The 15,879-nt window shown below is 41.0% G+C and overlaps 1 protein-coding gene across 7 annotated transcripts in view; it reads left to right on the forward strand.

Annotated features, from left to right (window-relative positions):
- MYO3A (myosin IIIA) overlaps positions 1–15,879 on the forward strand; it is a 174,406-nt gene that overhangs the window by 33,091 nt on the left and 125,436 nt on the right. For all 7 annotated transcript variants that reach the window (XM_061436046.1, XM_061436045.1, XM_061436041.1 and 4 more), the window contains exons 5-6: positions 3,104–3,208; positions 3,806–3,905. In XM_061436046.1, the coding sequence (XP_061292030.1) occupies positions 3,104–3,208; positions 3,806–3,905 (205 nt within the window). The remainder of the gene's footprint in view (positions 1–3,103; positions 3,209–3,805; positions 3,906–15,879) is intronic.

Raw genomic sequence — 15,879 nt, forward strand, 5'->3', positions numbered from 1 at the left:
GCGATTCATGGGGTCGCAAAGAGTCAGACACGACTGAGCGACTGAACTGAATTGAACTGAAGCTAACACTATGGGGCATCTGTCATAACTTGGATTAATTTTGCATGCCCTTTCATTATTAGTTGAGGACCTTTTTGCATATACTTGATGTTGGCAGCTAGATTTTAAAAATTAATAGATTTTATTTTTTGAACAGGTTCAGGTTTGTGGAAAAATTGAGTGGTAAGTTCAGAGAGTTCCCATATCCTCCCGCCCAAGTTTTCTTTGTTATTGACATCTTGCATTGGTATGGTACATCTGTTATGGTTGGTGAGACAGTAATGACACATTATTGTTAACTGAGGGCTCCCCTGGTGGCTCAGAAAATAAAGAATCTGCCTGCAATGCAGATTGGGTTCAATCCCTGGGTAGGGAAGGTGCCCTGGAGAAGAACATGGCAACCCACCCCAGTGTTCTTGCCTGGAGATTCCATGGACAGCGGAGCCTGGCGGGCTACAGTCCATGGGGTCACAAACAGTCGGACACAACTGAAGTGATTAATATGCATGCATTATTAACTAAAGTCCATTGTTTACATTAGGGTTAATTCTTTGCACTGTACATTTTACAGATATTTTAAAGACTTTATTTTTTAGAGTAGTTTTATTAGCATCATAGAAGTATTGAGAGGGAGGTATAGAGTTTTCTCATATGTCCCCAGCCGTCACACATGCTCTGCAATGAGTTTTGAAAATTTAAAAAGTGGCCCTAAAACTTAGTTCCTTTAAATAAGTGCTTTGCAATTTAAGGGCTCTGAATTTCATTTCCCTCAGTTTTGAATAATTTTGTGACCCCATCATGCTGGGCCACACTGGAGGCAGCATGACCCTGTATTCTGCTGCCAGAATACTCTTCTGCTTATCCCGTTAAAAGGTGTTCCCTTTCCTGCAGAAGAAAATGTCCCTTTTGGAATGTCAGGTCTGCCCCTGCTCCTGGATAAGATGAAAGTTTTGTTTAATGTAAAAAGACACCAGTTATAAATGGAGTTGCATCTAAATGCTCATTTGTGAGTTCGTGTTTAGATTTTAAATACACTTATAGAGACAATATCATAAAAGAGGGCTTCCCTGAAGGTCCAGTGGTTAAGACTTCACTGTTTAATGCAGGGGTTGTAGATTCACTTCCTGGTGGAGGAGCCATGATCCCACATGTCTTGTGGCCAAAAAAGCAAAACGTAAAGCAGAAGCAGCATTATAACAAATTCAATAAAGACTTTAACAATGGTCTGCATCAAAAAAATCTTAAAAAAAAAAAAGCAACTTTTATATCACACATAATGTCTAGATCGACCTGTCAGCCCAGACAACCTGTTGGGGGATCATGATATATCATGATTAAATGTAAGGCTGGACTGTAAAGTCAGGCTGTCCAAGTTCCTGTCTTAGCTCTGTCACTACAATGTGATCTTTCCTGAGTTACCTTACCATTTTGTGCCTCACTTTCCCCATCTTTAGTATGGAGATGATAATAATACCTACTTTACAGAGTGGTGAGACATTATGGATAATGCATGTAAATGGGTTAGGAACGTGCTAACGCGAAGTCTGTGCTCAATACAACTGTTATATCATTCGTAATGTATCAGAAGTGTTCAGGCATCCAATAAAATCTAATTACCATGTTAGAAGAAAGTTTGAGAGAAAATATGTTCAGTATTTCAGACAAGGATGCTACGAACGCACTTCCTTTCACCTTTCTCTACTCCGTTTAGGTCAGTAGAGTCGAGGAAATGACAACTCTTAGTTCTCAGGCACTGAGGTGACAGAGGAGACCCCAGAGGTCAGGGTAAGAGCAAGGAGCCCTGCGGGGAGAGAGAGCTGACAGCAAAGACTAAAGGATCCCAGGTTAGGGGACCAGATGTTCCTGGGGTCAAAGCTTTGCTGGGGCCTTTTAGCTAGTTATGTCCCCACTCATGTTCCGCTGTTGATGTCAGTGTTTCTCTCCTCTGCAAATAGGCTCGTGCTTGCGCTCAGTTGCTCAGTCGTGTCTGACTCTTTGTGACCCCATGGACTGTAGCCCGCCAGGCTTCTCTGTCCATCGAATTCTCCAGTCAAGAATAGAGTAGGTTGCCATTTCCTTCTTCATGAGAACTTCCTGACCCTGGAATCGAACCCGTGTCTCCTGCATTGGCAAGAGGATTCTTTACCATCTAAGCCACATGTAGCTCCTAGTAATGTTTGCTGTGGGACTTCATGTTACCTATCTTGGAAGAAACCCGGATGTGAAAAATTCCCCTACCATGTTCTTCCCTCTTGTTTTTCTTTTTAGCATCCTCTGCTCTTGGGAGATGCAAAGAGAGAAAGTTAGGAAACGTGATGTTTAAAATAGTTTTCTAAAATACTATTTGTAATCCTTATTTCAGTGCACTCTGAGATTTTACCAGAGGAAGTATGTTTTCAAGTTAATGCACAAATGAAGCAGTATATAGCCATGGACTGAGGTCATACTGTACTATTAATTAAACTATCAGGAATCATGTCTTTTTGCCTTGTCATACTGTGAAGAGCCGACTCGTTGGAAAAGACCCTGATACTGGGAAAGATTGAGGATAGGAGAAGGGGGCAACAGAGGATGAGATGGTTGGATGGCATCATTGACTCAATGGACCTGAGATTGAGCAAACTCTGGGAGATGGTGAAGGACAGGGAAGCCTGATGTGCTGCAGTCCATGGGGTCACAAAGAGTCAGACATGACTAAGTGACTGAACAACAACAGCATCAGGAATCAAGAGTACTTTTAAGAGCTCTAGGTCCTAAAATTTGAAACTAATTTGTAGAATCATAATTCTTATCCTTGAATTTAAAAGTCGAGCCCAGTGCTTCTCCAGATTCTCTTCTAAAATTAATTCGTATGGAAACTGTGTTCCAATAATCGATTGTATACTAGTACAATTTTATATGTTCATTTATAAAATCTTAACAATGATGGGAATAATCATTTGAAACAAAAAATTGGAACAGGTTTTTTAAATGTTTTGAGAAAACCTTTTATAGCAAGTACTTAAAATGTCACATCCATTTTAATTTCTAAAAATATTCTTTTTTTTGAAATATTCTTTTGTAGCTGTGCAATGGAGGATCAGTGACAGATCTTGTGAAAGGATTTCTGAAGGAGGGCAAAAGAATGAGTGAGCCCATAATTGCCTATATTTTACGTGAAGCACTGTTGGTAAGGCAGTTTAAATTATTCGTGCATTAATTATGAGGCAGTTCTAGTTAAATAAAAAATGTGTATCCTATTTTTAGAAAAAACACTTCATTAGTATTTATTGATGCAAGAGTAAGATGCAAAATCTGAAATATTTAGCATAGCTAATTCCTCTTTTCTACTAAAAAATCTACCCTCCTTGTGTCTACAGAATCCTGAGTTTTGATCTCCTAGGTATAGTTCTGAAATCAATGATGAAGAAGGTAGATACTGTATATTTTTACTAATAGGTTTTTATTTGCCATTATTTATTTATTTTTAACAGCCATTATTTAGAATAAGTATTTAGAATTTTTCTTCTAATGAGATTAGCACATTCTAAATAAAATATTTCATAAAGGCTAGGAGTATGCCCTGATTTTGCAAAAATTTTTTCAGTCCAAAGTGGACAAGATATACTTTGATTTAACTAACTCAATGTGAAACATTTACGAAGGTTTGAGTGTTAATTTTAACATGTGTTCACTATTGATTTGTATAAATGCATTCTCCTGAAATAAAATGTGTTTTTATTTGGTATTTCCTTCAAAAGTCACCATATTTATTTTCCACTGCCAGGGACTTCAGCATCTGCATAACAACAAAACTATCCACCGTGATATAAAAGGAAATAACATCCTGTTAACCACCGAAGGCGGAGTTAAACTCGTAGATTTTGGTAAATTTTGTTTGAAATGCATGAATTTGAGCTGCAAAATGAGTAGTATGATTTGATCAGTTTCCATCAGCCTTACTTTCTAGGCATTGACAGTAGAGAGAGAAAAAAAACTAATTGAGGTAAGAAAGTTGCAGAAAATTTTTAAAACTTTGGCAAATGAAAGATTCGTAGAAGAAAGGATGAGTTCTTTCAAGTCAGCCAGCTTGTGTCTGTAACGCCCCTGGAGCAGTGTGTGGTCGATTCTCTAAAACAGACGGGCTCCAACTGATGACACCGAGTCTAAGTGGTAGCGCACAGCCCTTTCTGTTGATTGCTTTACTGATGGGCAGGTGCCCAAAGCCAGGGTTTTGAGACAGGAGAGAAAATCTTCAAATGTCTCTGGGGTGTTTTCCCTTCTAAGAAGGGAAAAGAAGCTGAAGTCAAGATGGTCTCTTTCTTCCTTGGGACCTTCTGTGTTTTACTGCGATGCCTGCAACCACCTGGTTCTATCCTGAGATGTTCCATCCCAAGCCCTGAGCGGTGGGAAGGAGGAGGGTCCTTGGTGACACAGTCCAGCCGCTCAATCAGCTCTGAACCTCCTCTGCTTCTGGAGCTTTTGTCACATGAGATAATACGTTTCCACGCTGACTGAGCCAGTTGAGAGTGTCTGTGTTGGAGCCAGGGGCACCACAGCTGACACCTGTGCTCCTCCTCTTCCAGTCATGACAGAGCTCTCTCCCCCTCTTCTCATGGGATCCCCAGTAACACGTGACACCAGAGAGAGTGGGTGACATTATTCTGGGACGTGTCTGTATCGTTGTCATCCTCCCCTTCCTGAACTCAAGCTGGGGAAGGTATCTCTCCTCTGTATATTTCTGTATTTCTGTGCTTATCATATAGGATGATAACGGTCTTTTGGCCTTTATATGTAGGTAAAGATACTTAAGCACATATTAGTAGATAGGGTCATTAAGAAGTGGAACTATGTCTTCTATTTTGTGGACTTAAAACTTTGCTAAGAGTAGTTCAGTGAGTAATCATTGAGTGAATGAGTGAATCTTCCTTCACTTTGAATACTGGGAAATGAAGCTTAGGGAAAGTAATCAAGTCACTTTAGAAATGAATTGTTTTAATATCCAAGTATGTGGGTCTCTAGTGATCTGGCTTCTCCTAGGAATGAACTTCAGAGCATCTAGACAGGAACCAGAGAAGGCAATGGCACCCCACTCCAGTACTCTTGCCTGGAAAACCCCATGGATGGAGGGGCCTGGTGGGCTGCAGTCCATGGGGTCACTAGGAGTCAGACACGACTGAGTGACTTCACTTTATTTTTTCACTTTCATGCATTGGAGAAGGAAATGGCAACCCACTCTAGTGTTCTTGCCTGGAGAATCCCAGGGACGGGGGAGCCTGGTGGGCTGCCGTATATGGGGTCGCACAGAGTCAGACACGACTGAAGCGACTTAGCAGCAGCAGCAGCAGCAGCAGACAGGAACAGCTGAATAGCACATCTTTCAAATGACCACAGGTGTGCTTTTTTCCCCTCAGCTGAGCATTTGAAAACCAAGGAGCAGCTTAACAGTGAATGCAGCTAGCGTGTGTCACTAGTTGAGTTCGGAGCTGTGCGTTTGAACAATCTGGCTGAGTTAGGATACTAAGAAGAACTTGTGCCTGAAATTCTAAAAAACAACAATAAAAAACACTCTTCACTGCACCATGGACAGAGCCATGACTCTCCTCAGAATAATTTTGGCTCCACTCTTAATGGACCCAAATGGAGAACTTAGTATTTAACTTGAGCTCTTATAATTCCCTTGCTCTAAAATATGGCTACAATATACATGAGCTCAGTCACTTCAGTTGTGTCCAACTCTTTGCGACCCCACGGACTGTAGCTCACCAGGCTCGTCTGTCCACAGGATTCTCCAGGCAAGAATACTGGAGTAGGTTGCCATGTCCTTCTCCAGAGGATGTTCCCTGCCTAGAGATAGAATCTGCATCTCTTGTGTATCCTGCATTGTAGGCAGTCTTTACCCACTGAGCTAGACCTGACGAAAATTGTTAAAAACAAGTGTAAATAAACATCTTCTTTAGTCACACACACCCTCCTCCCAAAAAAATACCTTGATAAACCAGTCATTCTGAGAAAAGCAACTTTCTGGAACACCCGCCAGAGTAGTTCAGAGTAAAAATATACACCTGTATAATAAGTAAGGTGGCCTTTATTACGATATCTTTAGAAAGTAGTCATAAGTTGGAAAGCTGACAAAATGAGAACTTTGGTTTTATACTAATTGACTTAAAGACTTTGCTGTCAGCACCAATTAGAAAAGAGCCTATGATATGTGTTCCTAGTGTCTGATACCAAAATGCTATTATTTGCATATAAAACACTGCTTATATCTGTGTTCTCCATCATAAAAGGGCATGGATTCAACTCACCTAAAATGGTTTAAGGTTTTCATATGAATTAAAACTTGAGGATGGAGGTGCATGCAGAGTAAAATTTCTCAAGGGCAGAAGAAATAAGATGTGCTAAACCCCAAACTGCCGAATCAAACTGAAAATCAATGTCCTCATTTTATGTTTAAATCAGATTTTCAGCGAAGGCCACAGCTGGGAGTAAAGGGGTTTAGAGTACATTTTTATTTTAATTTCTCACCTCATAAAGTGTGTGGTATGCTCATTATTGGATATTGAAGATCTGTACTTGGATGGCTGCCAGTCCTCCAAGTATTCAGAATGGAACTCCACCACCTCATCTATCCCTGGAAATCTGTTTCATATCAAGAGTTTCTTGTCTTAAAAAAAGTCTTAGTTTTGTTGCTCAAGCCAGAAATCTCAGAAATCTCTGACTCTTGAGCCACCCATTATTTTCACCTCCTGCATCTACAGTGAGTCACAGGTTTGTCTCTCTCTATTATAAATCCCCAGACCATGTCTTTATCACCCCTCCCTGGTCCTCACCATCATCTCTGACCTGGGCTCCTGCAGCTGCACCTTACTAACCCCCTGCATCCAGTCTCATTCCTTTCCTTCCAGATCACTGTCCACACTGCATCTGTAGCCAGAAAGCTCAGCTGACCCGGCCACTCTCTTGTTCAGTGTTCTGTTCAGTGGTTTCCTGTAGACTTTGCGGTCCTCTTGGCTGCCCTGGAGTAAGCACTTAGTGATTAACACCTGTTTTACCCCTTGGTGCTCGTGAGGGACTCCCTCTTCCTGTGACCTACAGGCCAGGTCAACTTCTTTTAATCCCTTAAATGTACCCACCCTCTTTCTCAGTTAGGGCTCATATATGTGCTGGAGGAAGTACTTCAAAATTGGTTAACATGCTTTTCTCTTGTTTATGCAAGAATGTGATCTTCACTCATCTGCCAGAGGCATCTCTCTGTCTGGGGGGAGGTTAAGATTTGTTTCAGAAGGAATGCAATAAGATGGCTGAGGTTAATAAGAAAAAATAGGAGTGTATATCAAGACCCAGTTTATCTCCCCAGGAAGGTCTGTCTAAATTGCTTTATCTTCTCTTTAAAATATGGAGGGGGAAATTCCAGGAATCCATCATAGGGTTTCCCTTAAGAGTGAACAGAAAGAAGATGGAAACTCTTTCTGGTTCTCAGGTAATTGTGAAGAGGTGAAGCAGGGAAGGAGGTGGGACAGCGAAATGAGCTTTTGAAAAGTGAATGTGACAAGAGGGCAGAAGGGAGCCCTTATCCACACCTTTTCCACCACCGTCACTCCATGCCCCAGAGAAGGGCCCTGCAGAGTCTGTGCCAGTCCAGACGGCAGTGACCATGTGGTCCTGACCTGGAGGTGGAGACTGATTGGGTAGAGGGAGCACTCGTGCATGCCAAAGTTCTCCAGACCCTTATCCTCTGTTCCCATTAACCCAAAAATAACTCGAATCTGGCTGGGGAGTTTCTAGAGGGGTTTGCTCAGGATGGGCGATGAGGCACAGAGCAGATCACCTAGGCCAGGTCTGAATAGGAATCACAGCCAGACCTTAGAACCTTGTCTGCCTCGGCTGAGTCATGTGCCAGGAAGGTCTGCAGGAAGGCCTGCCTGCAGGAGATCAGGCCACAGGTTCGCCAGATGCAGACCGTGGCATGAGAGGCCAGGGGGAAAGACACATGGCCCCAGAGACTAGAGACCCACCACACCCCAGGACCCTCCCTCTTCTCCTCTCCACAAGGTCTTATAAGCCACACAAGGTCTTATAAGCCATCCCTCATCCTGTACAGACAGTAACATCTTCAGGAGGGAAGAAGGGGGTGCCGTTGAGAAATGGAGCGAAGGCAGAGACGGAGCGAGGGCTTTCATCCAAGAGAGAATGAATTCTTTCTCAAAGGACTTAGGATTTGGGTCTAAGCTTTACTTCTCCGAGACAGTGGATAGAGGCATGCTTGCTCAGTCACTCAGTCATGTCTGATTCTTTGTGACTCCGTGGACTGTAGCCCGCCCTGCTCCTCTGTCAGGGGACTTTTCAGGCAAGAACACTGTTGCCATTTCCCCTTCCAGTGGATCATCCTGACCCAGGGATTGAACCTGCATCTTCCTGCATCTTCTGCATTGGCAGGTGGATTCTTCACCACTGAGCTACCTGGCAAACCCGTGTGTAGGGGCATAGGAGAGACCATAATAGTGAGAGACCAAATGAAGAAATCACAATTACATTTTCACTATGTATCTAAGTATAATGTCATTGAATTTTGTGACCAGTTACAAACACGATGCTTTCCCTGCATAGAAGCCTCCCGTCATTGCTGTACCCAGGGGACCTCTGTCTGCCTGGCTGAGAACCTCTCCAACACTCTATTATTCTTTTTTTTTTAATTTTTAATTTTTATTTTATATTGGAGTTTGGAGAAGGAAATGGCAACCCACTCCAGTGTTCTTGCCTGGAGAATCCCAGGGACAGGGGAGCCTGGTGGGCTGCTGTCTATGGGGTTGCACAGAGTCTGACAGGACTGAAGTGACTCAGCAGCAGCAGCAGCAGCATAGTTAATTAACAATGTGTTCATTTCAGGTATACAGCTAAGTGATTCAGGTGTGTGTGTGTGTGTGTGTGTGTATATATATATATATATATATCTGTCTGTCTTTTTTCAAATTCTTTCTCCATTTAGGTTGTTACAGAATATTGAGCAGAGTTCCCTGTGCTGTACAGTAGGTCCCTGTTGGTGACCTGTTTTAAATATAGCAGTGTGTACATGTCAATTCCAAACTTCTGGTCTATCCCTCCCCATCCCACCCTTCCCTCTGGTAACCATTAATTTGTTCTCGAAGTCTATGGATGTGTTCCTGTTTTGTAAATAAGTTCATTTGTATAATTTCTTTTAGATTCCACCTATAAGGAATATCATATGATATTTGTCATTGCCTTTCTGACTTACTTCACTTAGTATGATTATCTCCAGGTCCATCCGTGAAAAATGAAAAATGAAAATGAAATCCATGAAAAATGGCATTATTTCGTTCTTTTTAATGACTGAGTAATATTTCATTGTATACACGCATCGTATCCTTTCTTCAGCCAGCCAGTCATCACCCTCTATTGCAATCATGTGTTTAATTTGACTGCTCTCCCTGCTGAAGTTTGAGGTTCAGGATGGCATGCCGTCTGGTCGATCACTCTCTCCCCAGAACCAAGTTTGGCAATGGCGTGTTGGAAGTGCTCAGTAAATACTCTTGAATGAAGGCGTGAATGGGAAGCAGGACTTTCCATATAATTCTGTGACCCTGAGAAGGTCACTTAAAATCTCCAGGGACAACAATAAGAAAAACAGTGTCTATATCATATGGTTGATCATTGTGGAAAGTAAATGGGATAATACAGGTGAACTGCTTAGTATAATTATTGACACTATAATTTTAAAAATCTGCACTATTAACATTATTGTAAAATAATACTGCCACCTCACCCCTAGCTCAGTATTGTACATATAGTAGGTACTTGAAAAATGATAAGAAAATACTGTATTTAAATAGTTGGTAAATACTGAAAAATCTGAATTCCCAAAATTGGTGCCTCTTTCTGTTTGTTTTTTTTTTTTTAATAGCCCTCTGCTAGAGTCGATTGGGTATTAACTTTAAATATCAAGCTATTTAATTACACTAATAGTAAGATTCAGTTTGCTAGTGCTGGTTATAAGTGCAGCCTTTAAGAAAACCTTTTGTTTTCTTCTTAAGTGGGCTAGACTTTCACCAGCTGCCTCAGGGAATAAAAAGACAAGTGAGCTTGCAGACGTTATTAATGAAATACATTAACAGTCACTGGTATACAATCAATCAATAAATAACATGACTTCCCAGGAGACAAACCCCTTTAGGCAAGTCAACTAAGGTCTGAAAAAGCAGTCCTCATTTGGAATAGAAAATGCAGGAGAGACCAAGGCAGTACTCAGTTCTCATTTCTACAGATTTCTCTCTGGGGACCTTCATTTCTAATGGAATAGTTAACATTTCAATACAGAAGTACAAAATGTACTTCTTGTGATTTATTTAGACATCGTTCTTATGACAGAGTATTTTATGGCTTTCAATCTCTTAGTACCCACGTGCCTAATTTTAGGCCAAATCCCCAATAAGTAATGTAGGTCAAAGAAAAGTTGTGACTTATTCATTAATAACCCATTTCTGTAGCATCACGTGACGCAGGTCCACCTGAACTTAAAAACTATGAAGTTCTCTCCATTCCTTCCTTTTTTCTGGGATCACCTAAAAGCTGTTCAGTGGGACCGAGTAATCATGGGAGTCGGGGTGCAACTTAGCATGAGGTTTGGGCCTGAAAGGGGTGAGAAGGGTGTCCTTGGTGGGAGGGTGGGAGCAGTGGTGGCTTGGCTTGGGACGTTGAGTCCCAGATGAGGGGACAAAGAGAGTGTTTCTCTAGGGGGATGGTGGTGACCCAAGTCAAGTTGTCAGAGCCTGAACTGGGTAAGAAGGGGATCTGTGTGACTGGGGGTCTACATGGAGACAAGGGACAGGTTACATAAAGGGGGCTCGATACTATGAGGAAATATACTGAGATCAATGGGAGTCCAGTTTCTTACTGTTAGAGATGAGAATTATGAATATGGAAAGAGAACTGAACCCCATGATTCTGGATTGCATTGGAAGTGTCCCTGTGAACTCAGGGTTTTCAGTATACAGAGAGGTATATAAAAATAAATTTAATGTGTGTGTGTGTGTGTGTGTGTGTACTGGTTATCTGGCTATGTCCACTAAAAGGACATGCATGCTTGATGCCCCAAGAGCAAGCACATCAAGTACCTAGCTCTTAGTTTTTAAACACAATTCTCATCTAATAGGAAGCAAGGATTTGTGGGAAAAGACTGATTTTTTTTAAGGCTGAACAAGCTGAGCCTGGAACTTGATGTGCCAGGAAGTAAGGAGAAGCTCAAAGAGTGATGGAGACAATGTCAAAAGGACATAGAAGCCACACTGAAGTGATTCTCACTGACCAAATCTGGGACAATTTGAGCATCAAAGTAATGATAATAATGATGAGACAATGATATCTATTGAATAAAGTAGAAATCCATAAATTCATACTTGCATACTTACAGACATTAATAGATGAATGGAAAAAATCAAAATCTTCTGTAAATTTCTTTACAGAAGAATGCCAACTTAGAATAGTGAGACTTTTGAAATTATCTTTTGGCACCCATCATAGTAATAATTGGAGAAGGAAACGGCAACCCACTCCAGTATTCTTGCCTGGAAAATCCCAGGGACAGAGGAGCCTGGCAGGCTACAATCCATGAAGTCACAAAGAGCTGGATACGACTGAAGGAACTTAGCACATAGTAATAATTAATTTATCCAAACACTTCAGTGGATGCTAAACTAGCGAGTTAAGTTTTGATTAAAAATAGGATATTTAGCCTCTAAATACCTCTGCATAAGATACGTAGGTACAAAAGAAAAAGAGAAAACTTTACAAACTAGAACCCTGGCAGACACAGACTTAACCAAGTATACAAAGTGAATACAACTATGTGACAAGTGGAAATCTCATACCACTTAATAGGAGACAGTGAGACTTCCCTTCCATGATGTCCTGCCAAACATATTAATCATGAGGGAGTATCTGACAGGTCCAAGTTCAAGAACATTCTACAAAAAAAACTAGCCTGAAATCCTACAAAAGTATCAAGGCCATGAAGTTCAAGGGAAGCCTAAGGAACTCCTTTAGATTGAAGGAGACCAAAGAGATAGGACAACTAAATGCAGCATGTGATCCTGGATTAGATCTTTTCATTGGAAGGACATATTTTGTTGTAAGGGTACTTGGGACAATTGATGAAATATGAATGAAGTCTGTAGGCTAGATGGTAGAAAGGGATCAGTGTTAAATTTCCTGGTTTTATTAGTTGTATTGCCGGTATGTAGGGGAACGTCCTTGTTTGTAGCCATCATACATTAAAGTATTTGGAGGTGAAAAAGCATCAAGCAGCCCACTTACATTCTGTGGTTTACATACTTACATACTTATATGGTTGAGGAAAGAATATTATTTGTACTTCTCTTGCTAGCTTATCACTAAGGTCGAGATTATGTCAAAAAAATGTAAACTATGGAGAAAATTTGGAGACAATACAGATGTCTAAAGATGTTTATGTACATGTTTAAAGATTATGTAATATGTACACATATATATCTACCAAATATGTGTATTTGTTAGTTGAATGTTATGCATCTTGAAAACTGGAAAACTAGTGTTTTGTATAATGAAATGATATATTGAAAAAAAAGAAACTAGAGGAAAGAACCATTTTTAAAAGTTGGCAGAGCCTGAGAATTTTCATATCTATACAAAAAATTAATATTTTCCTCAGCTCAAATTTATTTTTGTACTTCAGAGAGGTGACCTTTATTTTATTTGAAAGGAAAAATAAATTCTTTCATTTTGTAAAGCAAAACCATGAATAAATGGGCTCTTTATTTTAGACCTTGTGGTTCGAGCTGAAGCTGTGGTCTCCAGTGTTTTCAGACTGAATAAGCAGTTTAACGTTACAGATAGAGTTATATGAACTAAGCAGTTTAACATTACAGATAGAGTTGTATGTCTTGGTCAAGGGTCTTTCAGTTGTGAGGACAGGAACCGCAAACTAGCTCCAGAAGTGAGTGAGATTCACAAGGGAGTCTCCTGGGTAAGAAGAACAGGACAAAAGGGACTAGAAAGGACAGAACAGAAGGCAAGAACCAGGACGGCTTGCTGCCTCTTCCTCTCTCACTGGAGAAACCCAATCTTTCCTCTCTGCCTCTTGTTTTACATTTTTAAATTTATTTTTTAAATTTTGGCTGCTCTGTGTCTTTGTTTTGGTGCATGGGCACTTCTCTAGTTGCAGCGCACAGGCTTAGCTGCCCTGTGGCATGTGGGATCTTAGGTCTTAAATGATAGACCCCCCTCTAACACTACAGTCATCCTAAGTCTTTGCATCCCTTCCTCTAGAGTGAACCAGTTCTGGTGTTTCAAGTTCATTTACTGGAGGCCACTTTTTGACCCATGTCTGAGCCAACCAGCCAAACTTGTTAGATGCAATGTTAGGGGTAAGATGTCTGCTTAGTGGGCTCATATCAGTAACTTTAGCCTGATTCAAGTTTTATGTTTTTCCTTCCACCATATACCACATCCTTAATATCTGCTCCCACACATATTCTCTGAATTTCTATGTAAAGTTTAAAAAATCAAGTAGCTCTTTGTACCACACCTGTAAGGTTCTTGTGGGACTAGAGTCTGATTATAGGTTTAGGAGCAAAGAGAGGTGATTGGGGTGGATGTTGAGAATTACCAGTGTCTTGTAAGGCAACTATATTAGAGGAGACCATTAAGGTAGTTTCCTTGGGTAAAGGCAAGGTTAATCTCCTCACATGGGCTACCTCTCCTGGCAGAGAAGATTGATCAGAATTTAGGGGTTCAGAGCCCACCTTCAATAGGATCTTCTCATACACCTGCATTCCAGTTTTCGAGATCCCGTTGCTTCCCAGTCAGTGCCTTTATTTTAATGGCAGACACCCTCTGAAGTTCGGGGAATTCAGTTTGCATCTTAATCCAGCCACTTGCAGGATGAGATTCTGGGTTTGGTTTTCATCAGTCTCAAATCTGGCTGCAGGAGAGAAGGGTCTCTTTTGGGGGCAGATGTGGAAGCTTTTGGGTCATTCATGCAGCACTTACTGGGAATTTGAATCCCTGAGCTCATCCTTTTCTTTCCTCATTCTGTCCGGCGAAATTAAAAGCGACCAGCCAGTCTCAATATACTTATTTATTTGACCAAGATGTTCAGAGATATCATTTACATGGTCATGCTGATCTGTTCCTCTAGTGAGTGTTTAATTATATGTGTTCAGTGATGGTATTTTGTGTATCTCTATCGCCATATCATGCCATGGATTGTTGGTGCTCTCTTGACTCCTGGAAATGGAGCCATTCATGTCTTTGAATCTAATCAGATTTAAGCGTCAATTCCAGAAACCCCAGGACCACTTCAGAAAACTCATCTATAAGATTTTGTGCCTCTGGCACCACTCTCAGCACTGATATCTGCATCTGTCAGAGTTCTCCAGAGACACAACTCAGACAGGATGTGTACTGTGTGTACATAGAGAAACGTATTTTAAGAAAATGGCTCCTGTGACTGTGGAGGCTTGATGACTTCAAAACCTGATGGGGGGCTGGTGGGCTGAAGACCCCAGGAAAAGATGCAGGTTGAGTCCAAAGGCTGTCAGCTGGCAGAAGTCCTCATCTGGTGGAGATCACTATCATGGTCTCTCACTGCATGAGGCTCATCCACATTAAGGACAATAATCAGTTTTACCCAAAGTCCGCTGATATAAATGCTAATTCTCATCTGAAAACCACCTTCCCAGAAGTATCCATAAGGACATTTGACTAAATATCTGGGCACCAGGGCCCGCCAAATTGATACACAAAATTAATCGTCATACCGTCCTAACCTCACCAACAAAATGAGGGTATTAGATGGTATAGTAAATTTTATGGTCCCAGTTTTCATCCCTGCAGTGTTTTGCTTTTAACAACAAAGCCCCAAGCTCTTCCCTTTGCTCCTTTGAGATGGCAAGGGTCTTGTCCTGTGGTTATAGTAAATCAAGTTCCCTGAAGTCATCTGGTCTTTTTGAACCACCTTGGAAACCACATATCTGATGTTTCTTCTCACTCTCTCAGACCTGAGTCCTAACCACAAATATAAATCCTGCACATTTCCACCCCGCCACCCCCACCAGCCCCAGAAACAGGACATAAGCCATAGAGGACAGGGTGACTGCCCAGCCAAAAACAGTGCAGGAAGCCTTATTAGAAGGACTTAATAATTCCCAAGCAATGTAGTCAAAGCAAAATGCTGAAGAATTGTTGACACAAACCTCCTTAATGTTCCTGTGGCTTTGACTTTTAATGGCTTATTGCCCTCTCTTCTAATCTGTTTTCCATTCAGCCTGATCTCTTGTTGGCTTCTGTTCCTTTTAATATCTTCTCTGTATCCCAACTTTCTGCCTGGAATTTTCCATCTTCAGCCTCTTCTCCTTTGACATGCTTATATAACTGTTTACTTTGGTGATTATTCCCTTAGCTCCTCTCTGTACAAGATGATTTTCCTAAACTTCTTTACTTCCTGCAGGTCCCGAACTCATAATTTGGATTCTTGTTGCCTTTTAAAGTAATTATGTCAATCATTTTAAACTGAATTTTGCATTTTTATACCTTATTAGCCAGTTTTCTTGTGGGAATTTATGTTAAGTAAAAATGCTGTTTGTCCTCAGGAAACTCACGTTTCTGTCCAGCTGAAGTTTACTATCCTGAAAATGATCATGTTAGATGTTTTAACCATTAAGCTGCCTTCTGTCTCTGAAGTTGGTTCTGTTGGAAAGATGATCTTGGGGTTAACAGTTATTGCAGAAACATTCAACAAACATGCTTCCTCTGTCACTCTTTCATAGGTGTGTGTATTGTGTTTAACCTGAGAATCATCTAGTATTT

The sequence above is a fragment of the Bos javanicus genome, chromosome 13, assembly GCF_032452875.1.
Source record: "Bos javanicus breed banteng chromosome 13, ARS-OSU_banteng_1.0, whole genome shotgun sequence".
NCBI lineage: Eukaryota > Metazoa > Chordata > Mammalia > Artiodactyla > Bovidae > Bos > Bos javanicus.